The 24,168-nt window shown below is 38.1% G+C and overlaps 2 protein-coding genes and 1 long non-coding RNA gene across 4 annotated transcripts in view; 1 reads left to right on the top strand and 2 right to left on the bottom strand.

Annotated features, from left to right (window-relative positions):
* Positions 1 to 12,761, bottom strand: part of LOC118230340 — a 35,725-nt gene extending 22,964 nt beyond the window's left edge. Inside the window, exon 1 of the long non-coding RNA XR_004765830.1 lies at positions 11,140 to 12,761. This is a non-coding gene — a long non-coding RNA (uncharacterized LOC118230340). The remainder of the gene's footprint in view (positions 1 to 11,139) is intronic.
* On the bottom strand, positions 1,210 to 11,071 carry LOC118230338 (zinc finger protein ZIC 4-like). Of its 2 annotated transcripts, XM_035423239.1 has the most exons (3): positions 10,026 to 11,071; positions 6,389 to 7,006; positions 1,210 to 4,046 (listed from the first exon to the last, which is right to left on the bottom strand). In XM_035423239.1, exons 1-3 carry the CDS (start codon positions 10,060 to 10,062, stop codon positions 3,610 to 3,612), a joined length of 1,092 nt encoding a protein of 363 aa, XP_035279130.1. In that variant the 5' UTR covers positions 10,063 to 11,071; the 3' UTR covers positions 1,210 to 3,609. The 2 variants fall into 2 exon arrangements, with proteins under 2 accessions (XP_035279130.1, XP_035279129.1); XM_035423238.1 differs by lacking the exon at positions 10,026 to 11,071 and having other exon boundaries at positions 6,389 to 8,378.
* An 84-nt stretch (positions 12,762 to 12,845) lies between the features above and the next one.
* LOC118230339 (zinc finger protein ZIC 1-like) lies at positions 12,846 to 15,875 on the top strand. The gene is made up of 3 exons (XM_035423240.1): positions 12,846 to 14,087; positions 14,479 to 14,642; positions 14,951 to 15,875. Exons 1-3 carry the CDS (start codon positions 13,121 to 13,123, stop codon positions 15,149 to 15,151), a joined length of 1,332 nt encoding a protein of 443 aa, XP_035279131.1. The 5' UTR covers positions 12,846 to 13,120; the 3' UTR covers positions 15,152 to 15,875.
* The last annotated feature ends 8,293 nt before the right edge of the window (positions 15,876 to 24,168 follow it).

Raw genomic sequence — 24,168 nt, 5'->3', positions numbered from 1 at the left:
CATCTCTGAAAACGGAATGGTCGCGAACACAATAATGATTAAAATGTGCGTGCGTGCGAGCGGGCATGCGAGCGACTGAGAGAAAAAGTGAAAGGAGAGAGCCAGAGAGCGAGCGAGTGACCGAGCGAGAGAGATAGAGAGAGAGAGAGGGGGAGAGAAAGAGAGAGAGAGTGTGAGAGAGAGAGATAGAGAGAGAGAGAGAGAGAGAGAGAGAGCCAAACTGAAAAATGGAATACACACCAAATCTGTCTTTTTTCTTTCCTGTGCGACAAATTGTTTAAAGGCATCGCTGTCCACATAGAGCTGTCAGTGGTTTATCGATGAATAGACGTTAATTAATGCTCTCAAGAAGTAGTGATGTGGCCGATGATGGGAACCAACAGGGGAGGAATCCAAACTAAACGCTTTGTCAAAAGATAAAAAAGGAAAGCCTGCGTCAATAAAGGAGCCACTAATGATGGCCACACGTCTCTCAACATGTTTTACAGGGGGTCCTTCCCGCTTTTGTTGACTATAGTGAACACTGATATCCTCACCAGGCTGGAGCGGCAATGAACTTGTTTACATACATTCGGCCACTGCAAACTTCCGGGCTGTGACACCTTGCCATTCTTCAGTGGACATGGCAGTTCATTTGGTAGTCTAAGAAATAATGCTAATTTTTATTTTTTTTCTTCGGTGGGATCACATTTATTTAATCACACAGAATGCAATTCATAAATGCTTTATATGCTTCTGTCTTATTTGTGGTTTCAAAGCGAGAAGGGTCGAAATTTGTAGATAGGATATAGGCTAAGTCGAAGTGCACCGTGTAACTTATTTTAATTTTAAATAGACTGTATTTATTTGAACTGGCAGCTAATATGCAGTAGCCTCCATTTGATCACAGTGCTGCTGTTTAATTTTACCGAGTTCTACATATTTTAAATGCTAAGTCTTTAATGTATACCATGTTGTGTTCTTTAAATATTGCCTGAACTTTTGTCTTCTATTTCGTTTGAACGGTAACGGTTCCGAATAAAAGACGGTCTCAAAGCAGAAGAGGAGAACAAATGGTGACAAAGAACTCTTTCCGTGTCATCAGCGTCGTTTAGACGACAGGAAAGAATCCTTCAGATATCTCTCACTTCAAAGACTTGTCGATTAAACTGAGACCGACCCATCCTTTCTGTTAACCCAAGAGAGTTAGCGCTAAAGAGGGATCAACTCTTTATTTTCCACCGTGTTTATTTTCTCTCCATTCATTAGAGTACTTGGGTAAAATAAACAACAAGACAGTTACTAAATACGAACTATAAACTCTCTCACCACAAAGTCTGTATCAACGCACCATCACGTCACCATATATATGAGTCCCATATAATTCCAAATAAGGTGGCATTGCACTGTTTGGCAGTATACATTCTTAAGAAAAAATTTATGCATGCATGCATCCTGCTTGTATGAATCCGTTACCAATATATAGATAATATTGTTGGAAATTATACTGCACTTGGATTTAAATATGTGCTCATGTTATTAAACTGATTGCTGTTGCACTCCCCTTTGCCACAGCCAGCGCAGCGTGGCGTGCTGAAACACCATAAAACGTTTAAATACTTTTCAACCCCCATATCAGTCCATGTGAACATTCCGATTTTTTTCTGGAGCCTTCTTTCTTTACTTAAAAAGCATTTCCGTGGCTTTTCAAAGTTTCTGTCAGCTCTCAAGGCCTCCTCTGATCCCGATAGAAAGAACAAACAAAAGTTACTGACGCTTCAATTCATGCGACTCCTTTACGCAATGACATCGCATTATTATGTGGGACAATGACGTATTTGCGCGAGCTTCTTTTGTTGTCTCCGTTGTCCTTGTTTACTTGCTATTAATTGAAAATCACTGAGTCAACGTCAAACAAAACATATATTTACAACAGATTGCCCATGGGTACAAACTATTATTCAAGAACAGCAAAATCAGCCGCGTCTTCACATTCAGACCCACATTACTTGGATTTGACTGGCCTGCAACCATAAAAGTCCTAACTCACCATGAAGATCCACCGTTGTGAAAACGTTCTTTGTGTAATAAAAGCTTTGAAGTTTGGATGAGAAAATTTTATCTTTTCATCCGTCGCCACAGATTACCCCGAAAATAAACGGCGTGTGAGGAAAATTAAATATTGTAAAAAATATATATGCCTATTATTATTTTAATTAGTACTATTGTTCTTCTTATTATCATTGTTTTAATTATTAATATTATTATAAGTAGTAGTGGTAATAATAGTAATGTCAATTTTTATATTAATGATATTTGCTGCATATCCCTTTGCCAGAAGCCTACCCAATGCCAAGTTGTACTTCTGATAGAAAACGCCGTTATCGTCACAGATCTTTATACAGAATAATCTCTTGACATGAGCTTTGACATCTCTCTGCCTTCCTCATGACCCACGGTTGACTTCTACCGCAGTTTGCTTTGGTGTCATGCTTACACTCCTCTGGGATTCTTATAATGACAACTGACAGAAACATTAACACCATTACATAGTAGAAAAAATCTAGTCAGTCAGCTAAAGTAGGTTAAAAAGACGCTATTTCCCTAGTATGTCATATATGTCATATATGTCATATATGTTGGGTAGGGCATCTGTCCTGACCTTTTTGAGAACGCTCGGAGGAACCCGTACTTGTCCTGCTCGTATCCATTAAATTAGTTGTCTTAAGATGGTTGGCCTATGCTTACGCTCATATGTTATCAAACTGAAAATGTGCGAATAAATCAAGCAATAAATGGATCATGACAAAACAAAGCAGATTATTTTACCAGACGGAGCTTGAAAGTTTTGAATAACATCACTATAATATACAATTTATTTCCAAATACTGACAAGTACAAGGCATTTGGTATACCGTTCGAGAAGAAAAAAATCTCGATTCACATTGCTCTAAAATATCAAATTCGTAACCAATGTGCTAAAACACAATGCTCACTTTGATCCAGATAGTTTCAACAAAAATGAACGAAACGCCAAATATAGAAATACCTCAACAGCACAACAACAAAAATGTCACTAAAATGTAGCTGTTGGCATGCCAACTGACAGCATACAGACAATAATTTAATATGAAGGCCTACGTTAAATTGTTATATTTTTTCAATTACTGTTTTTATACGAATCAGTACGAAACAATAAAAAATATTTCCTCAAAAGACTTAAAAGATTTTACAAAATTGCTGTTATCACTTGACCAGAAAAACTTCACCATTTACAAATATACACGTTCTCTTAAACACTTTGGTTCAATAATACAAAAATGTCCATGTCCATTTAAAAAAATAAATTATTGAAAACCAAAAACAAAACATAATTTACATAAACTTCAGCAAAACACGTTTTATATATATCCTAAGTTCCTAAAAAATAATAAATGATCGCCCATCTTGATTAGAGCGTGTAAAACTGGCCTTAGTTTTTTTTTTTTTTTTTTTTAAACAACAATTTTCAATATTTGTTTGTTTGCTGGTGCAAAGAGCAACGCATTCGCCCATTTTTACTGGCTGGTATTAAATGTCAGATTTTGAACGGATTTTGTGAACAATGTTGGTCATCTGCAGGAGTTTCGGTCAGAATGTGTCTCCTGGCTCGGAGTTTATGTAAGGAGGCCCATCTGCTGGGTCAGGTGAAGACGAGCTGCTGGGAGGGGTCTGTGTGCCACTTGCCCCTGAACTGTGACAAACATACCACTCGCTTAAATTGGCAGCTTGGTTAGACGAGAGAGGGTCTGAGTGAGTGGATGACACTGGCTCGCGACCCGAGTCCGAAGAGGGGGAAACGAGCGACGGAGTCGAAGATTCGTAGCCCGAACTTGGAGGCGGAGACTTGCAGTGTACTTTCATATGCTTTCTCAAGGAGCTTGGGTGCGTGTACGACTTATCACAGCCTCTCATTTTGCAGTTGTACGGCTTATCGCTCGTGTGCACGTGGGAGTGCTTCTTTCGGTCACTGCTGTTAGCAAAGCGTCTATCGCATCCTTCAAATTCACATTTAAAGGGCTTTTCACCTGTAAGAGAGAAGGAGAGAAAAGGAGACGTAAAACAGGACTATGCATTTGAATATAGTTAATTCCACATTGACAGCCATACAACGGCTGTCAACTTTTATTTAGAATAAGCCACATAACTAAGTATCATAAAACCGTTTATAATTCAGCTTTAATTTAATGCTAATTAAAATTCCCAGATCAAGAGGAATTATTTGACAGGCCGCTCCTAAAAGGAGCTGTTCATGCTTTTAATTAAACTTCTTTAGAACCCAGTGCCCCAAATCTGTTACTTGGCCTTGAACTATTGTGTCACAGGATTTTTTTCCTACAAAAACTCAAATGTAGCCTGTTATTGATTATTTGTCGATGTATATGTTCCGGTATAACAATGGCTCATTTGGACAATAGATCTATTGCATTGTACAGCTAAGTAAATCATATTTCAGTCTTTCTGCTTATCATGTATATTCATTCAAACATTTCTTGATTCTACATTGGATCCCCCAGATGTACGTCACATGATCATAGTGGAAGCAAAATATAGCATACCAACGTTGTATTTGCTATTTTCATAGGCAATACCTATCCATGTCCTTTACTCGCTACTGATGAGCCTCGGAGATATTCCCAGTGCTAACATTTAGACTGCGCAGAGATGAAAATTTTGAACGTTGCTGTCTAATTGAACTTGCGCGGTGACCTTATGTTGTGTTGAGACAGCCAATCAAGGTTATTAGTGTACTACAAGCAAGCTGTAAGCAGGAAACCCCTGGGATTCGTTTATCCATAAACACCGCAATTGTGTTGTGCACTAAGCGTACCGAGAACCAAAATGTGTTTTCATATCCCTGTGAGCTAAGAAACATTTTAGGTAACTACAATGACCTGAAGCCTTTTGTTTTCATTTTAAAAGAAAAAAAGAGTAGATGGCATAATGAACTAAAAGAAAGGTGTTGCCATAATCTTAAAAAAGATAGAGTTTACTCGAAAGCATATTATTTATAACCAGCATTTTGATGGAATTCACTATAACACTACGTCACTGATGAGAGAAACAGACATTTTTTTTTTGCACGAGCAGGCCAAACGTAGTAGCCTACGACAGTTCATATTTTTTCAATTTTAGTTTTTCTCATTTCAGAGCAGTTGTATGATAATACCGTAGTGGCTACATGTCATGAAGAATATATTTGAATAGATCATTTTAACTCCCCCGCTGCATTCTGTGCTAATCTATATGCTATTTTTGTATATTAATTTTAATACGCTACACCTGCGTTCACATAACAAATTAAACTTTCTCAATCAGGGCTACAACCCCGTAATGATACGCTAAATTATACTATCACCTAGTGCTTAAATTATTTTTTAGCTTTTCCTGACTTTCGAGATGCTTTAAAAAGATTGTGCCAACATATTACATTAGGCTATATCGTTCGAACTGTTCTTTTTTTCATTCCAAGTATGAACTATAAGGAAAATACAGAGGGGAATATGTCTGACCTAGGACACATTCATTTGACTTACACAAATAAATGGCGATTAGTCACATGGCAACTCGAACTCGTAACAATCACCTGCGGGAAATGAAAACGAATAAAGAGCCGGCCAGTTATAATTTGGACATATAAAATTGACTAGACTAAGGTAGAAGCAGAAAGTAAAGTAACTGATGTCATATAATTTCTTTCTGGTGTATTCTCCCGCAAGATAGAAGCAGCTAGGCCTTATCCGCCACTTCGTGTACCCCAAACACGCTTAATTTACAGACTGCAGATGACAAGGAAAATAAATTCGTTCAGTCGACTAAACAATGCTTTCTGATGGTTGCTAAGGCAAATGTTAATTTCTACTCTTAAAACAATAGCTCCCCACAACAAAGGTGATCTTCGTTAACTCAAAAATGTCCCCCCTTCTGAAGAAACCTGCTAGTTTCCATGTCCAACACTTTGTAAGAGTAGTTCTGGCTGATTGTTCACCAGACATAAATGCACTAAGTTTTTGCATGTTTTAAGATTTAGCCATGACAAAACATCTTTTTACAGGTGACGAACTTTTGGGTAAACAATGCACAGTGATTTAAAGAATGCATTTAAAGCACGAAAACACATAGGCATATTGGGCCTGGAAAATCATGTTTTCCTTTATTATTATTTTTTTTTCATAAGGAATTTAATGCACTCGATTCCTATTATTATTATTATTATTATTATTATTATTATCACAAGAGCGTTTGGATCCGAGTTAACTTTAAATTGACCGATATCATTGAATTAACAGAGGTCTTGGAAAAACACTTGGTTATAAACCCAATGTCATTAAAAGACTGTATTAAGGTTAATTTAAAAAAAAACACTGACCTGTGTGTGTCCTTTTGTGGATTTTTAGATTTTCAGATCTTGCGAATACTTTCCCACAACCAGGAAATGGGCATGGGAACGGCTTCTCGCCCGTGTGCACTCTGATATGATTAACTAGTTTGTACTTTGCTTTAAAGGGTTTCCCTTCTCGGGGACATTCTTCCCAAAAGCAGACGTGATTTCCCTGCTCCGGTCCTCCGACATGCTCCACCGTAACATGCGTAACCAGCTCGTGCATTGTACTGTAAGTTTTAGAGCAAAGTTTTTTCCCGGCTTGCTCAGGATCAAGCCACTTGCAGATAAGTTCTTGCTTGATCGGCTGTCTCATGTAGCGGAAGAAGGCACCAGGTCCTGGGTGGTGAGCGCTGAGATTCATACTCATATTCACGCCGCTGTAGCCGTGCAAAGGTGAGGCGGAAAATGCATCAGTCCTGGAGCCTGCCATTTGACTCATGTGATCAGACCTAACGTACATTTCTCCAGGTATTCCCAACCGTATTTGTCCATTCAAGGCTTGGCCACCTGGAGCTCCGTTAGATGGCTGTTCATGATGAAGGCCAGAGAAGAGGGCATGGTTTCCAGCTTCGGCGTGATGACCATAGTGTCCAGGATAGCTACCTGTTGTTGAGACAAATATTCCGTGATGAGAAACTGCACCAGAGGACTGGTCAATCAGACCGGGCATAGCTGGAGCAGCCAAATCCCTTCGTATTAGGAAATCTCTACCCGCAGACAGCGCCTGGGCCGAGTGAGACATGGAGTAAGGGACTGCCGCTGCCTGCACTGGGCCGAAAGCTTCCGTTTGACTGGAGACCACTTCACTGTGGCCTGTCATATGATGATTGTGGTGGTGATGGTGGTGAGGATAATGATGGGCTGGGCTGATTTTGAGGGCCGCGGAGTGCCCCATGTGTTCTGGGCCGAATGGACTCGGCCCCAGGCGGGGTTCTGCAGTAATATCTCCAGGGTGCGCGTGACCCATTGAGTGTGGATGGCTGCTGAACGCCGGGAAGCCTGTCACGCTCTGAGGGGTATGGTGGTGATGATGGAGGTGGTGGTGAGCCCCCGCCAAGTCAACTAATCTCAGCGCCGTGCTCCGCTTAGAAAACGCAGGCTCCGCCATTGGGTTTCCTAAAGCATCCACGCTCATTACTCCTAATTTTAGAGCAACTTGACAGCAGGCAAAATAATAATGATGATGATGATGACAAATCTATTTTAATCGCAATAAAATATGTCAAAAAAAACTTTTTTAAAGTTTTGATTCTATCTCGCTGCCTACGTGGGATCCCATTCGTTTAAGAGGCAACAGCAGGACGCTTTGAGAAACTGAATAGAGATTCATGGTCGGCTCTGCAGCCCGTGGAGCTAAACAATCACGGAGCTTTCTAATTGGTCAGCGCACAATGATTGACGTCACTTGTGACAGTTTCCAATGTGAAGAAAAATGTTTCAGTGACAGCAAGGCTCCAAAGCGCCTGCGCCAAGCCCCAGGCAACACAAGAAATGCGTTTTTTTCTGTTGTTGTTGTTATGCAAAGGGTATGATACTTTTAAGGGTATTATCCTCCAAACGTTTTCTTCATGTAACAAAGCTGTCTTTGTAAAGCTGTTTAAGAACCGTTAGTTTGATGAACGGCAATCCATTTTGTACGAGAGAGAGACAGAAAGAACGGATAAAAAGAGAATGAACAACTCAGAAGTATATACATATGTGTGTGTGTGTGTGTGTGTACTGGACGGACGTTTTACTATGTGAAAAAGTGAGCTACATAGTCTTGTATTCTTGTAATCTTGTGTATTTCTTTTTTTCATTAAATCATAATGGAATGCTATCAACCGTAGCCTACATTAAATATTTCCAGTTAAATATGTTTACTTTGCAAACGTTTTGAAAGAAAAGCGAGCTGTACTTTTGAATAGAGAAACGGACGGATGCGTGGGATTCACAGGACAAATGCATACCGAAAACTTAGCAGGCACAGATATGTGTCCAGCCCCCCGACCCCCTCCCCCCCCCAACGCCCCTCCGCTGCGCAGCGATTTTTTATTTACTTTTTATTTCGTCGTGCTTTTTTCCTATGTTCGCGAGTGTACCGTTCACTATTATAGTAGAGAATTTTGGTCTGAATCTCTTGTTATGATCCGCAGTAATTTTGTCCGTGGGCTACGTCGAACTCGGTCCATGAGTTCTTTCAAAATCAGTCTACCAAAACACAAGGGGAGGTGTCTTCCGAAGGAGTGAGAGGAGGAGTTAGCAAGGCGAGAAGACAAATCAGAATAGATACAGAAGTATGCTTCTTTGAAGTCAAACAAATATTCATGAACTAAATGGTTAACACAACATAACATCCCTTTTGTGTGATAAATTTTATGTAGCCAACTGTGGATTTGCGCAATTGGTATGACATGTAAGCACACTTTTAGCTAATCATACCTCTAGTAAGAATGTTTCTAAAGAAACTGCTTCACTACTGATATGTTTTGTGAACAGGCGAAAAAAAATTAAATTTTATATTGAGTGTATATATATTTCTAATTGTATTTCAGATAAAGGTTACATTTCCAAAGACAATATCGTCCAAATAATGTTTTGGACGTTAGAAAGCACTATTGAGTCTAGGTAATTACTACGTCTTACAAAGCACCATCATCAACACGCCTACATTTAAATGTAAAATTTTTGAAAGGTGTCTTATAGCTAGCTGTGTGTTTATGTATGTTTTTTTTTTTTTTTTTTTTTGGGGGGGGGGGGGGGTGGTTATTTGCAGTTGCATTAGCCGTAACAACTTTAAGTACATAGAAATATAATTCCATATGCATACTATTACCATGAAAATTGGATTAAATAGAATTCACATTTGAATGTACAAGAATTAAATTTAACACTAAACCTCGAGACTGAAATCTTGGAAACTTGGTGTGGAACTTGCAAAGACGCATAAGTTGTGCTTACCTAAGGATCCCATATCATCTAACTTCAATCAAATCATCCGGTATCAGGTGCAAGTATATGACAACCTACCCAAATTATATTAAATATTAAATATATAAGCGTTCACTTGGTGGTTTGTTCTCCATAAATAAACAATGTGTATATAATGTGAGTGCATTACAAACTGCAAATCCCTCTGAAAGCATGTCACGCAAATATTTTACTACCTGGTGGTCAATGGTGCACTCACTGTTCCGTTACAATAAACTTTGTAACCCCTTTATTCTGGGTGTATTAAGTACATTTTTGAACATGCATTATTTTAGTCTTCTTTTCTTATTCTTCTTCTTCTTCTTCTTCTTCTTCTTCTTCTTCTTATTATTATTATTATTATTATTATTATTAATATTATTATTATTATTATTATTATTATTAATAATATTAATATTGTTATTATTATTATTTTCTTGGGCGCCTGGTAATTTTGTGTCTGTACTCCATAAGATTTTCGTTTCATACCAACCACAGCCCCCCCCCCCCCCCCTCCTTCAAAAATAAATAAATAAAAGTTTTTTAAAAGAAAATACATTATATACAACGTTTACAACATGTACAATATAATAAATACAAATATAAATAAATATAAATATACTACATTGACATATACATTTACATGGAATTTATCTCAACAGGTCAAACTTACCGAGTGTTTTATCATTATGTTTCTTTTCAGAAATCATCCCCTGTTATACTTCTAAGAACATATTGTTTGAATTTCAAGGCTGCCTCCCGAAATACATAATTGTAGGCCGTATGGGATTGCAGAGCTTCGTAAATACGTTCACTCTTTTGTCTTCACTGTTTTACCTGCATTAAGTAGCAGTTATGTAAATTAACGTTGTCCCTCTTTCCCAATGGCAACTGACCAGAGGAAAGTACTTGGTGCCAACATCGTGTCAAACCCGCCATAAATATGCAAACATCGTTTGAAATCTGTCTAATCCTGAAAATGTTATCTGCACACTCCGCTGCGGTCGCACCAGCGCTCTCAGTTTATACATCACTGGAGCAGCCTATAATATTGGTCCTTTTGTTGCTTTGGTTCAAACTTGCGGCACTACGCACAACTGAAAAGAGAACTATGATCTGATATAAACAATTCTATCATGTCGTGACATTCTCGCAAGGTGGCATCTATCACATTATAATTAAAAAGGTAGCCTACTGGCGCAAGAACTGTCTGCAAATCCTGTATGCCCATATACGATACGGTGCTGCAGGCTACCCATTCCACCAAATATAATGAAGTTGTCTTCTGTCTAGTGTCAAGGGTCTAACTTAAAATCAATAATAAATATGATTTACAGGACCGAGAATCATTTGAGGAATTAAATGTGTGGAGTCTGAAAACAACTTACATTGTCAAATTTTATAAAAACCAAAATTGATCACTGGGTTCTCGCAAATTTGGGAAATAGCCTATTCGCGTATATAGCCTACTCGTTATGAGAAAAAAGAGCATTACGAGTAGTCAATGCATGTACAAATACTAATGTAATTTAATATAGGCCTAAATGTAACACGCTTTTACTTCCCCCCTCGTAGCTCTCGCTTCTACCAAAATAAGTAGCTATTATATCAGACTCGCGATATCAGTTGACTTTTTATCTCCTTTGATTCCAAATACTCATGCGGGATTGCTAGACAATACATTCATGGTAAGAGGGGAAAATATATTCGAATCGTTTCTAGAAACTCTGCAAGGAGACATTATTGGTTATAATAATACATTCACGTCAATATGTTTTCAGTCTTACCGTTCTCCACCTTCCCCACCTGTTGGAGGGTCTTCTGAGCTTTTTTCCCGGTGTTATAGGCCTACGCTTGTGTACAATCTATGCATATACAATAGCCTACTACAGCCAGCGCTCATTTCTTCTTTTCTGCCCGACTTTCTGAAATCAGTTTGGGGTATGTTAGGGTAGAAACGTGCGGTCGGGAAGATATTTTAATGGCTGGTGTGTCACGTAGGGGCACGCGGCTTTGAACTCGGCAGCCTCCATTTCCCGCTGTGAGTGCTGCAAATTCCACATGCTCCAACTTCCACTGCCCACACGTTTTTATACTGGCAATTGTGCTGCTACATTAGTGAACAAAAATGAGCATTGGAAAGAAAAGAAAATTGGGCAGACCAATGAACGGAACTTGTCTAGTAAACTGACGATTTAAAATGATGGTGAGAAGGTGTCATTATTGTGATTTGTAATCGTAATACAACGATCCAGCGTGAATCCGATAGCGCAATATTGCCTCTTGGTATGCTGTACTCTATTGTAGCATTGCAACAATGTGCCTCTGTGGCACGCCCAACTGCACGTTTGGATCAGTCCCAATGCCATGGGAAAGCTAAAATTATATTGAAAAATATTGTACAATACGTTTCATTTCCGCACTGCAACTAGCGGCGGTAAATCAGGAATGTAGGCTATATGATACATTGTACAAGTGGATCATATCAATTTTGTAGCAATTATTGTAATTTTCTACATAGCATGTATGTCACTATTGCCTAACACGTCCTGCGTGGAGCGGGGCGTCACGTTTTCTACAAAGAAATGAGGAAATCCGAAAATTTTCTCTCTGCATGGGTGAAGCATATCTTATAAAATACTGACGCTTTCTTGTGGAATGTTTACTATTTGTCACAAGCTACAATAACGTAATGGGCTATGTGCAATCCGTTTGTTGATTCATTTATTTCTCTATCCTGTGATCTCTGGAAATCACATTTTGGTTCACTTCTTGTAAAATATCTCAGCTGCCACTTTTCCTCTTTTTGTTCACGCACCTTAAGTTAACTGAATTTTCTCTAGAGACCAAAAGACTCTCCCGACAACAAAGACACCAGTTGCCCTTTAGTCCAATTGTAGCTCCGCGTGTGAAAGAATTCCAATCAGTTTGACATGTGAATTGTGAATTTTAAATGAACAATTTTCTATTCAGATGTCGCACCAGAGTGGTCATTTATCATGTACCAAAGAATGTCACTGTACCCCAGAACCAGACTTTCTCAGAATAGGGGGTGAATTGGCCATACTTGCCCACACAACAAAACACCGAAAACGTCTGACATAAATTCAACGGCTTACTTTCATCATAAACATGTTCCGAAATTAATCAACATAAAAATAAAAAAACAATACCGACTGTGTAATGCCGTTTCCAAAACGTGCAAGATAATTTATTTTAAACTCCTTTATTTCTACGACCTAATGTATATTTCTTATCTTAACTCTTCGTCGTCATCCTACACTAGCCAAAATCACAATCAACTACCTTGCAATATCTAAGATTGATCATGAGCCAATCGATGCGGAGCTAGAAGATCGTGAACTGTTCTTGGCTGGAGTGTGAGAGTAAGGAGAAAACGGCTTCCTCGAATAGGAGACCAGGCAGGGACTCACGTGACACCTCCCCTATTTCCCATTCATCTAGGGGGCCGGTGTTGTGTTTTCAATTCATTTATCTGCAGGAATGATTGCAACTATCAGTCTCGGACTCACCGCCCGGCTGAGGAGGTGAAAGTTTCTCCACAGGACGAAAAACTACAGAAGACGTTGCATTGCGTGATTCTGGCCAACGGTTGAATAAAAGCGAAAAAATCTAGCTCTGAAAAATAAAAAGTAAACGTAGAGGTGGGTGTGAGCGTATCTGATTAAGACGCACAACCCTCAAAGCGAAAGCAGAGATTTGCGCGTGCGTTCATATTTTTCTTGCAGTTGCTACTGCAGACTTACGATGCTCCTTGACGCAGGGCCACAGTATCCTGCCATAGGAGTAACTACGTTCGGTTCCTCCAGACATCATTCAACAGGCGAAGTCACCGATAGAGAAGTTGGGTTGGGGTTAAATCCGTTTGCTGACGGGATGGGAGCTTTCAAAATCAACCATGGTACTCACGAACTTGGTTCTGGACAAACAGCTTTCTCTTCGCAGACTCCGAGCTACGCAGCGGCCGCTTTGGGGCATCACCACCACCCTGCTCATGTAAGCTCCTACTCAACTGCAGCGTTCAACTCCACCAGGGACTTTCTGTTCCGAAATCGGGGATTCGGTGACGCAGCAAGCGCACAACACAGTCTTTTTGCCTCAGCGGCAGGAACTTTCGCAGGGGCTCATGGACACTCAGATGCCACCGGACACCTTCTATTCCCGGGACTGCACGAGCAGGCAGCCACACATGGGTCTCCGAACGTTGTAAATAGTCAGATGCGTCTGGGGTTTACCGGGGACATGTACGGCAGAGCAGAACAGTATGGGCAGGTGACGAGTCCCAGGTCTGAGCACTATGCATCGACACAGTTGCACGGTTATGGTGCTATGAATATGAATATGGCTGCACACCACGGGGCTGGGGCCTTTTTTCGATACATGAGGCAACCGATTAAACAAGAGCTTATCTGTAAGTGGATTGAACCGGACCAGCTGTCGAATCCCAAAAAGTCTTGTAACAAAACTTTCAGCACCATGCACGAGCTCGTGACTCACCTCACTGTTGAGCATGTTGGGGGCCCAGAACAGTCAAATCACATCTGCTTTTGGGAAGAATGTCCCCGGGAAGGCAAGCCATTTAAAGCTAAATACAAGCTAGTTAATCATATCAGAGTGCACACGGGCGAGAAGCCGTTCCCATGCCCATTTCCCGGCTGTGGCAAAGTATTCGCAAGATCAGAAAATCTAAAAATCCACAAAAGAACTCACACTGGTAAGAATTCTGCACGTCTCCATACGTTTCTCTCTCATGGGACATCAACGTGTTTTTATGTACTCTATTGAATTGTTTTGTGATATTAACCATATGCAGTTGTAAACCGTATTTCTGTAAACGAATAATGATTTATTCAAATATGGTATTAGCTTTATAGAGTAGGTGCATTTTCTGTTATGAAAAAAATATAACAAAACCTGGGATTTTTTCCATTGTAAAATTAATAGATACAAAAAAATCTGAAAAATAAAAAAATTGATCTAGCACGAAATTGAAATAATATTTGGCTTCCATATACACGTTTTGCAAAAACATGTTATGTTTTAATACTGCTTGCTTTTATATTTTATAGAACTTATTGAAACTTTGTTATTTGTTTTTGTGACAGGCGAAAAACCATTTAAATGCGAGTTTGAAGGTTGTGACAGGCGGTTTGCGAACAGCAGTGATCGTAAGAAACATATGCACGTCCACACGTCTGACAAACCCTATCTCTGCAAAATGTGTGACAAATCTTACACACATCCCAGTTCCCTCAGAAAACACATGAAGGTAAACTTTAATGTGTGTGTGTGTGTGTGTGTGTGTGTGTGTGTGTGTGAAAGGGGTGGAGCATTCATTGGTTCTTTTTGTCATATTCTATGTATTTTAAGCATAGAAACGTGTAATTATAAGTTTGCAATAAAATAGCATTTATTATAATATGTGGCTCTGGTTATGTGTATCCATTGTTTAAAACATTGCAGCTGAATGTCTGAGTAACTTGCACTTTGGAGATTACTGATTGTTTTAAAACTCATAGGATATTCAACAAAATTCGTTGAGAAAAATACTTACCTGTAATTGTATTTATGTTTTAGGTTCACGAATCGTCTTCATCAGGGTCACAACCCTCTCCAGCAGCCAGTTCAGGGTACGAATCATCCACGCCTCCAACAATTGTATCTCCATCCGCAGAGAACCAAAGCAGCAGCGCTATATCTCCAGCGTCCTCAACAGTGCATCACGCGACCAGTCATCACAGCGCGCTGTCGTCAAATTTTAACGAATGGTACGTCTAAAATATTTTTACGACTGCAGAGTTAGGACTGCTCGGACTCAAAGACCACAAAAGCTACACAGTAAGCACGGACTGAAACACGTGGAACCCAAAGTTCTTTGGTAAACGGCTGTTTTTCAAAGGTTGAGGCTTGAGCAATATGATAAAACGTCCGACGCCCGAGTTAGGGTCTTGAAAGACTGTACACAGGATATCTCAAATTGCATGCTATTTGCGAGTTGCGGCCTGTTTGTATATAAAGATTTACTTGTTTCATATGTAATATGTAATTTTGTAAATAGATATATCACAGTTTAAGGGATTTTGTGAAAAATGTGGTCCCCAAATTTATGGAAACTGAAAATGTTGTGAAGAAATATGCGGTTAATAGTCTTGATTGACAAGAATGTTACGGTTAATGTGTACCAAATGTGAATTACCCTGTATGGTTACGCGTCGAATTAACCGACTATTAGTGTTAATGTGATTTTGTATACAGTGGAAACATTTCGTCTCGCAGTCTAGTCTGAGTACAGTAAATTGTTGTTATCAAATGTCATGTCGATAAATCGTATAGTAAAAGCCTGAAACTCCGTGTCACTCTGTTTATGTAAAAGGTGATATATATGTATAGTAGCCAATATACGAACTATCTGTCATTTTCCAAAATTATCTGTTCATTGCCTTGGAAAAGTAAAAAAAAAAAAAAAAAAAAAGAAAATAGATGTGCAGCACAAATTTCCATATTCCTCGCATGTAAAAGGCTGGTATCACACTTATCGATATTTATGGATAAATGTCTTTTTAAATTTTATGTTGAGTTTATAAACATTTTGGTTACATTTTGTACAGTATTAAAACTTAAAATGAAAATAACTGTTCTTTGAATTTTTTCCCTATTAGACTACGGAATATAGCCCTTTATACATATCACATCTTTTGTCGTACTTCGTAACAAATTCCTGCTTAAACTGAACGCGAAAATTACATTCAACATACATATTCCTATCCTATATTTCACCAAAAATGTAAACGTAGATCAATGGCATGAGATGAACAAGTAGCCTAATCCATTATGTAAAATAAAAGTAGGCTATGCCAAATGCTCAGACCCAAAAAGTCCGACTGTTCTTAAGATCGGTAAAAACAATTATGTTTGCCACAGACCTTATAGGCCTATGATCATGGTGCATTCTCTACCATCTCGTTTTCAGTTTTATAAACCAGTAAAACGAACTATGCTGAGAATAAATAGATGTTATAAATGATCTTTTACCCTGTCGAATTCAGTCACAATTAAAATAGAATTTTATTTTATACAAACAGCAAATTGTTAAGTTTCATAAACATGATTAATTATGCCCAATAACTGCTAAACGTTTTTTTTTTTTTCCTTTTTTTTTCCTTGGAAGATAATCAGTTTCATGGCGGTTGGCATGGCATCTGAAAAACACCGAGACTTTGCTATGGCTGGAATGATGTTAATCTTGCCGTTATTTCTTCCTGACTGCAATAAGCAGACATCAAGTCAACTGACAAGGGTGATCACGGGCTTGGCTAACACCAACAACGCTGAGGGAAGGCGCAGAACGGAATTCATAAGCTCAAAGATTGACACATCTAACGGTTATATACGCATAAGTAATCAGAATGTTTAACACAAAGGTTTAAACCACGTGCACAGTTAAATAAATCCGACACGCCCACTCGCACTGTGCACACCCCAGGGCATGTTAGCTTGTGTAGATTGTATACATAGGTTACATCATCAACATAAATGGGGTGTGATCAAATTTATCTAAATATATATCGCAATTCTAAATATATAGCCGGTTCAGTAGGTTATTGTATTGCTTGTGTTTTTTTTTTTTTTTTTTTTTTAAATAAATGGAGATTACTTGTGTAATATATTCATAGGCTCTTGAATACATAGCGCCACCTTGCAGTGTAAAATATATTTTGAAAGTTGAATTTTTCTCATTAATAATAAATATGTCTGTCAAATGGCAATTCCTTGCCTGTGTTTTGCTGCATGTGCGTTAGGGTATATCTTGAAATGGCAACTTTGGCAATAGAAGTAATTGTTTGACACCGTTTGGAACCGTACACGGTGTTCTAAGTGTGCGTTTTGACTTACACACTTAATGTATAATTGCAATATTGTGACTGTATTGTGTGTATCTACACAATACGGCACTACGGACGTTTTTTAATTTTAACATTAATTTTTTTATGAGCAGCAGTACAGTGTAGTGATACGGTGTACATGTTACATGTTTATTCACTGCAGTAAAGGCATATTTACTCAATATCTTAGCCATCACCGACTAAATTGGCCACTATTTAGCCTACATATGCCACGGTCTGAAGTCTTAACGCAAAAGAATATACTTTAAAAATCTATATATTTCAGTGCACTACATATTTCATTAGAAGGCGTCGAAGAATAGCGCGCTTGAGTGAATTTCAGCTAACTTCCTGCTTCTTTCTCGAAGAGGAAAATACAACTGAACCCTTTTAACATGTGTTGAATGTATGTGATAAGCTTTACTGGTGGGGTAAAGTTGAGTACTGTATCTTAAGTCACTAAGTAATTGATAGACTGCAGCTTCATTTACCATTTTATTTTTTAAACTGATTTCTCAATTTTGGCTCTTTGTCAATTCCCTTACGACAAACAAGTTTATCATATTCACTTGCTGGGCCTTTGCATACAATCCCTAACTAGATAAAAATAAAATAATTGCATATTTTCTGTTTGTGTATTGTTCTGTAAATAAACCTAACAATGGAATTGTGGAATGGTTTGAAGAACATATGTGTGTATTCTCAGAAAACATAGGTTAACGCCGAATATTAAATAGGCTACTGAAAGAAATGCCCCGTGTGTTTCTGATAATTCGTTCTTACAATAGGCTAGACCTACAATAAACGTAATTTATAAGCTCTAAAATACAGACTGTGTGTGCATTGACGACTCGTTTACGATTTAACGGTAGCCTACTTCAGATCACGATCTTAGTCCATTACAGTCATGGACAATAGGCTACAGGCCTATATTTCACGTTTCGTTCATCTCCAGATTCCTGATCTTGTAGCCTAAGCCTAATTGTCATTTTACACGAGTAGGCTATGCATTTTTTTCTGCTGCCTTTGATGGCTCGATTTCATTGCATTTTTGGTTGAACTTTTAAGGGACAACCTTTATTAAGTGACTTCATGAAGAAGCTAAAATACTTTTGTTCATTAGCGCCTCTCTCTCTTACTCACATGCAAGCACACCCGCGCACACAATCACATTTAGCCTACTTATTTTCTTAAGAAAATAATCCATCTAACTAATCTAGAATCAAGCTCCAGTTGACCAAACACGTTGGTAGCGACTGCTCTGCCACAATAATAATGTATCTTGCTATTATATGTCAGAGAGAATCCTGCCTGTTTCCTTAGCATGTCCCTGTGGGAGCCTATTCACTTGTAGCCGAATAAACCATTGGCCTTACATGTTGTTACTTTTATCAACCCCAATAGCTGAAGTAAATTAGGAAATACATTAACGGTTATGCAGATGTCACATAAGGGTAAAATGTAAATGGCATAGCACTTATGTTTCAGGATAATTACTTCATGTAAATTAGTGTGGTGTCAAAATTAATCACAGACAAGCTTATGGAGATGTTACTCATATTAAATTAATAGATTGTCATTGCCGATTTATTTTTCAAATATTCTCTCAACGTTTTCGAGTATTGTTACGTAAGATTTCAACAGCGTCTTTCATAATACATTGGCTATAACTTTATTTTTGCACACATGGAAGCCTTAGGGTCGGCAAGTCAAAAAATTATTTTTTTGGATCAAGCTCTCTCAATTGTCATGAATAGGCTTACGCAGACAACTTATGGTAATCATACAACTGTTGCCCAGGGAATGATGTATTGCCCTGCACTAATATAAAGATAGCTCTCTCTCGCTCTCTCTCTCTCTCTCTCTCCCTCTCTCTCTCTCTCTCTCTCTCTCTCTCGCATTGGATATGGCTGACCCTTGGCTGACTTCGAGCTGCCTGGTAGGGGTGTGCTGTGCAAATGCAATATGAAACTCGGTGGGTCAGCCTCCGTACTGCAACATCAAGGACGGTTATATAGGGTAACTTCAGCTACGCCCCGCACCTGATGGGGAGGCAAGACGATCACCGATCGGCACTTAGAAATCCTGTAAGTCCAATAGAAATCGCATAATCGAATTATGCTAGGGGTTCGCTTCAAAGCGGAGACTGGATATAGGTTAAAACGGTTAACTATATAATTTCATCTCTGTGTGGGAAAACATGCGTGCCGACTAACCGCCAAGTTTTCGAACTTTATGTAGGCTACGCCCACTTGATATATTCAAACGGAATCGGTTGCTAAACAAAATTGTTGTTTTGTGGACTGAAAAAATAATTTGTAGACAATAAACAAAACTTTGGCTTACCATCAGAATATTTACATTCATGAACAAATCACTATACGATTATACTGAATGAGGCCATGCACCTGTTGTGGAAACGGTGCTACTAAATTTAATTCCTACGCTATTATTTGCATGTCCTGATATTTAATTTACTTAAGTTCCTTGACGTTAAATTGAGTCATACAGTTGTTTTCAACGGGACGTAGCCTATGAGGACAGAAAGACAGTTATCTCATATAGTTTGATCTGTCAACAAATAAAATCCCATTGCCTTTTATCCCAAATATAATAGCCAATATAATATTCACACACTTGATAATAAATTCTTGATACAAGGGAGTGTGTGTGTGTGTGTGTGCGTGCGTGCGTTGTGTTATTTCTTTTTATATGCCTTTAGATTTCAGCATTTTTGCATGATATGACACTTCCGAATGATTAAAAACTACATAGTGGATACACATCATCGCAAATTGATTCATTTTCAATCGATCATAATGAAGTAATACGTTCCTGCAAGCGCGCATAATTATTCATTTAGCTGGTTACATTGACGTGCTACTTTCTTTGAGTAAACTGAAACATTGCCAGATGATAGCATTACAGGTACTTATATCAAATTGACTTCATAATACATGTTTGACGTGTCATAGTTTAATTATCGGATCCCCTATAAATAGAATACTGACCTCAAGGATTGTGTAGAGAACTTTTTTTTCTCGTTTTTATTTTTTGGTTAAACTCAACTTGATGGTTGTCATAGGTTCCATATAATGTAAATAATACTGTGCTGAACTTAATGTTCATAATGGTTTTTAAATCATACATGTTTACTTATAAATCATATGTGCGTGTATTGATGTTTGTGTATGTCTGCGTGACATGCATTTGCACACACACCAGTGTGGTTATTATCATAATTGTAATGTTCTTAACATTCCTATGATTAGTTATTACATTATTCTCAAGTTTTGGGAGAAGAGGTGTTACATGATTTTAAATCAGACAGATTTCCAGTTATTTTCTACTACTCGTACTGTTAGATGGGGTGAAAAGCAAGGCATTGTATCAAAGGTTGATAGCCCTGCAGGCACGGGGCACAAGGCTAGTGTAATACCTTCCAGCCATTTGCAACCCAGTGGGTTTTAAAACAATAAGCAACTATCAAGTCAATGTTTCAAAGTTTCAATGTTTCACTCAAGGAAGAGGATCCACCATTGTTTAAATGGCAGCCATAAAATTTTGTGAAATATTGTAATGGAGAGAAGATTTAATTACACAAGCTTTTCCTGGATGAGTCTACATGTTAGCATGCTGGTGAAAATCAGGGATAAATCCCACCCATCACTTCTGAATTGCAATGTAAAGGAAACATGCTTATTGCATCAGGGATAAATCCCACCCATCACTTCTGAATTGCAATGTAAAGGAAACATGCTTATTGCACAAAGTGTGGTGCAAGCCCAGAAGTTAAAACACATTGTAATATGCATAACCTAAAAAAAAAAATAAAAAAAATAAAAAATAAAAAATATATATATATATATATAAAACGATGATAACTGAAAATAGTTTTTTCTTTGAAGTGGCAGTCTGGTACCTACTCGGTGATCCTTGTGGTAACAATTCATGTTATTTCAGGAAAAACTGTTTAAGGCTAATACTGGCTTGCACCTAGTGTCTTTCCTTGACTTAGAATACCTCCTTTCCTCTCACATGTTGCAAAAAGCCACCGGTTGTTTGAGTTCAAAGGGAACTGTGAACACTGCTGAACTTTTGTATTTTCTAGGACAAACGTTCTCTCCTGATATAGGATTTAAGATTCTGTTCTTTTAATAATCATTCAGTTGGTGCATTGAGGTCATGCAGTAGACCCTCAGAGAAAGGTACCTCAGAGCAATGCATTGACCAGTCAGTAAAATTGGGTGAGGACCAGGAAGAAGCATATATCGATGTATCTTATCTACTTATTATCACTGCTACAAAAGGGGAGTATTAAATGGATATGAATCACACAAAAAAAGAACCTTGCAATCTGAAAAATGCCATACAAAAAAATGGACATGTAATATTGTCAGAGAGATGTTTTCTGATACTTTGTTTTATATGTATTGTCCTATTGGGGGGGGGGGGGGGGGGGGGGGGGGGGGGGGACTTTAACATTAAATATAGAGTACCTGTCATTTATATTTTTCACTTCATATAATCACACAAGGAATTTTCACATATGGCACATTTCTGAACTTGACTTTTTGCCTTGTATTTTTCCACATAGATCCATTGTGAAAAATTATCCTGAGTTTTAGTCAGATTAACTAATTTAACCATGTTGAGTGAGCTGACAGACCATTACAAGAGATTTGATTAGATTTAACAACTTCCTCTTGCACATAAACTTACAACTTATTGTGTTCAATCATCGTTTTGGAAATACGCATGCGCCAGGAATCTGATGTCTTGGCAACGTAATGGGTAGAAGGCTGGCTCAGAAAGGGTGAAAACTGAGTCTCAGGAAGGAGGGGCTGCCTGGAAAGCTCACTAAGGAGACTAAGCCAACCTCAGTTTTTCTACTATCCACTGTTGTCAATGGGGGAGAAGTGTGACTCTGTTGTTTGCCTCTATTTCCTTCCCATATACAACAAAAATAATTCCAATTGAGACTGGTTTGTAACTAGCTGGATTAGTTTACAACACATGCTCAGCCACATAATGATCTGACACATTTTATTGTTAAAAATCAGTTTGTATCCAGTGACTACTAGTGTCTCATGAATAAACTTGCATATTCATCTAGCTTTATGTGTTGATTGGTTGAGTTTTCCCAATGTGTGGCCACCCTGTCAGTTATAACCATGAAATGACATGCTGTTACTTTTGATTGCTCCAATGCAGTGAAGAATTACAGAAGAAGAAATCATGATTGAAACTGGACTTATTCCTGGCATAGACATTTACAATGATGAAGCAAGTAAATGATAGTGTTTGCTTGCTGTTAAACCTAGTTTTAAATTAATAGCTAGCTTAGAGTCTGGAGGCCAGTAAACCACAGCCACCTGACAGAATCCATAGCAACACCTACTAATGCCATTTCACATGTTGTGATGTATCAAGCTAACTTGCAAAATTTCATCCAGTATTGGGTACCATTTGTAAAATATTGAACATTCTATAATCCTGCTCAGTTTTCACACATTGCCAAATATCAACAATGCACTGCACTTTTTAAATGTCACTTTTTAAATCATTTACAGATAAATTTTTCCTTTATATTTACTATTTACATTTAATATTTAAACTCATATTTAACATTTGAAAATGTTTACATTCACATTCAACATTTACTGTACATTTAACATTTATATTCATATATTATTTTGCAATCTTGCTTTAATACAGATAATTACGCTTGGACAAGCAATTACAATGTTTCAGATGAATTTCTCTTTATTTTTTTAAAGTGACGTTTGAAGAACAAGTTGTCCTTCATAATCTTGGACGTGTACTATACAGGCCCATTTGACAAGATGGGGACCTACGCCGAAAGTAGGGTTAACTTACTTCTGGCCCTGGGGACACCCTGTAACACAACACAATGACCATGGATTGTGTGGGTTCCCAGGACCTCACATCACTCTGGACATTGTCTGTCTGGACAAGTTTCAGGGGGATGTAAAAATGAGTTAAAAACATTTTTAGTTGCAACACTTTGCCACATGTTTATGAACAATATTTTCTGGATTTCAGTCTTGGTGAGGAAACACAGAAGGATGGTGAGTAAAAATTCAGGGTTCTGAATGTTTGAAATTCCCTTCCCAAACAGAAATGAGCTAACCTAATAAAAAATAAGAGATGTTTGGGGATTCAGATATATCAATGCAACCAAGTATGCAATTGAAAAACCTTTCTTGCCAAATCTCTCTTGATTGGCAAGGGCTACTGCCAGGAATGTTGTCCAGAAACATGCTGTTGAGAAAGCTAAGCCCCCTTTCATTTTTGATGAACAGAACCACAGTCATGGAAGTTCTGTTCAATGCTTTTGTGAGCCTTTTTCCAGATCAGTGCTTTTTAAGGGGACACATTTCCGATATTATGTTCAAATTAATGCATATATTAATGTAATTATACTTGCACTAGTTAATCTGCTTCTGAAATCAGTTAAAACTGTGACTCCTCCAAAAACAATCCACCTGGTCACATCTCACCATTCCCCTCGGTTCCATAATGGAATAGGCATAGAATCACTGAAGTTGAAAACACAAAGCCTGAAGGCTCTGTACATTGTTTATCTGTACCAGAAGATGGATGTTGTTCTAAACTCCAAATATGAATTTGTTTAATTTGTTTTAATTGTCTCTATCTTTGTTTTATTGATGGAATAGTTATCAGACCTGTTTCTTAAATTATATGAGTTAAAACCATGGCCCGTCTAACATAAAAAAAAAACCTTACCTACAATGGTCATTCTTAATAGAAAGGATGACTGCTAATCTCTAAAAACTGCCGTATCAATAAGCAAATCCGCTGACTCTTATCACAACCACCCTTCAACCTCATGACCAGTAGTATGACTTGACATTATCGTGGCTTCAA

This window comes from Anguilla anguilla, chromosome 6 (assembly GCF_013347855.1).
Source record: "Anguilla anguilla isolate fAngAng1 chromosome 6, fAngAng1.pri, whole genome shotgun sequence".
In the NCBI taxonomy this organism is placed as follows: domain Eukaryota; kingdom Metazoa; phylum Chordata; class Actinopteri; order Anguilliformes; family Anguillidae; genus Anguilla; species Anguilla anguilla.
Note: the sequence above shows the minus strand (reverse complement) of the source record. Positions and strands in the feature narration are given on the sequence as shown.

Excerpts from the sequence above, each read along its gene's own strand:
- LOC118230339 (XM_035423240.1), top strand. The coding sequence starts at position 13,121 with ATGCTCCTTGACGCAGGGCCACAGTATCCTGCCATAGGAGTAACTACG. Across the intron at positions 14,088-14,478 it reads CCACAAAAGAACTCACACTG|GCGAAAAACCATTTAAATGC; the intron begins GTAAGAATTCTG and ends TTTTTGTGACAG. Across the intron at positions 14,643-14,950 it reads CCCTCAGAAAACACATGAAG|GTTCACGAATCGTCTTCATC; the intron begins GTAAACTTTAAT and ends TTTATGTTTTAG.
- LOC118230338 (XM_035423238.1), bottom strand. The coding sequence starts at position 7,538 with ATGAGCGTGGATGCTTTAGGAAACCCAATGGCGGAGCCTGCGTTTTCT. Across the intron at positions 4,047-6,388 it reads CCACAAAAGGACACACACAG|GTGAAAAGCCCTTTAAATGT; the intron begins GTCAGTGTTTTT and ends TCTCTCTTACAG.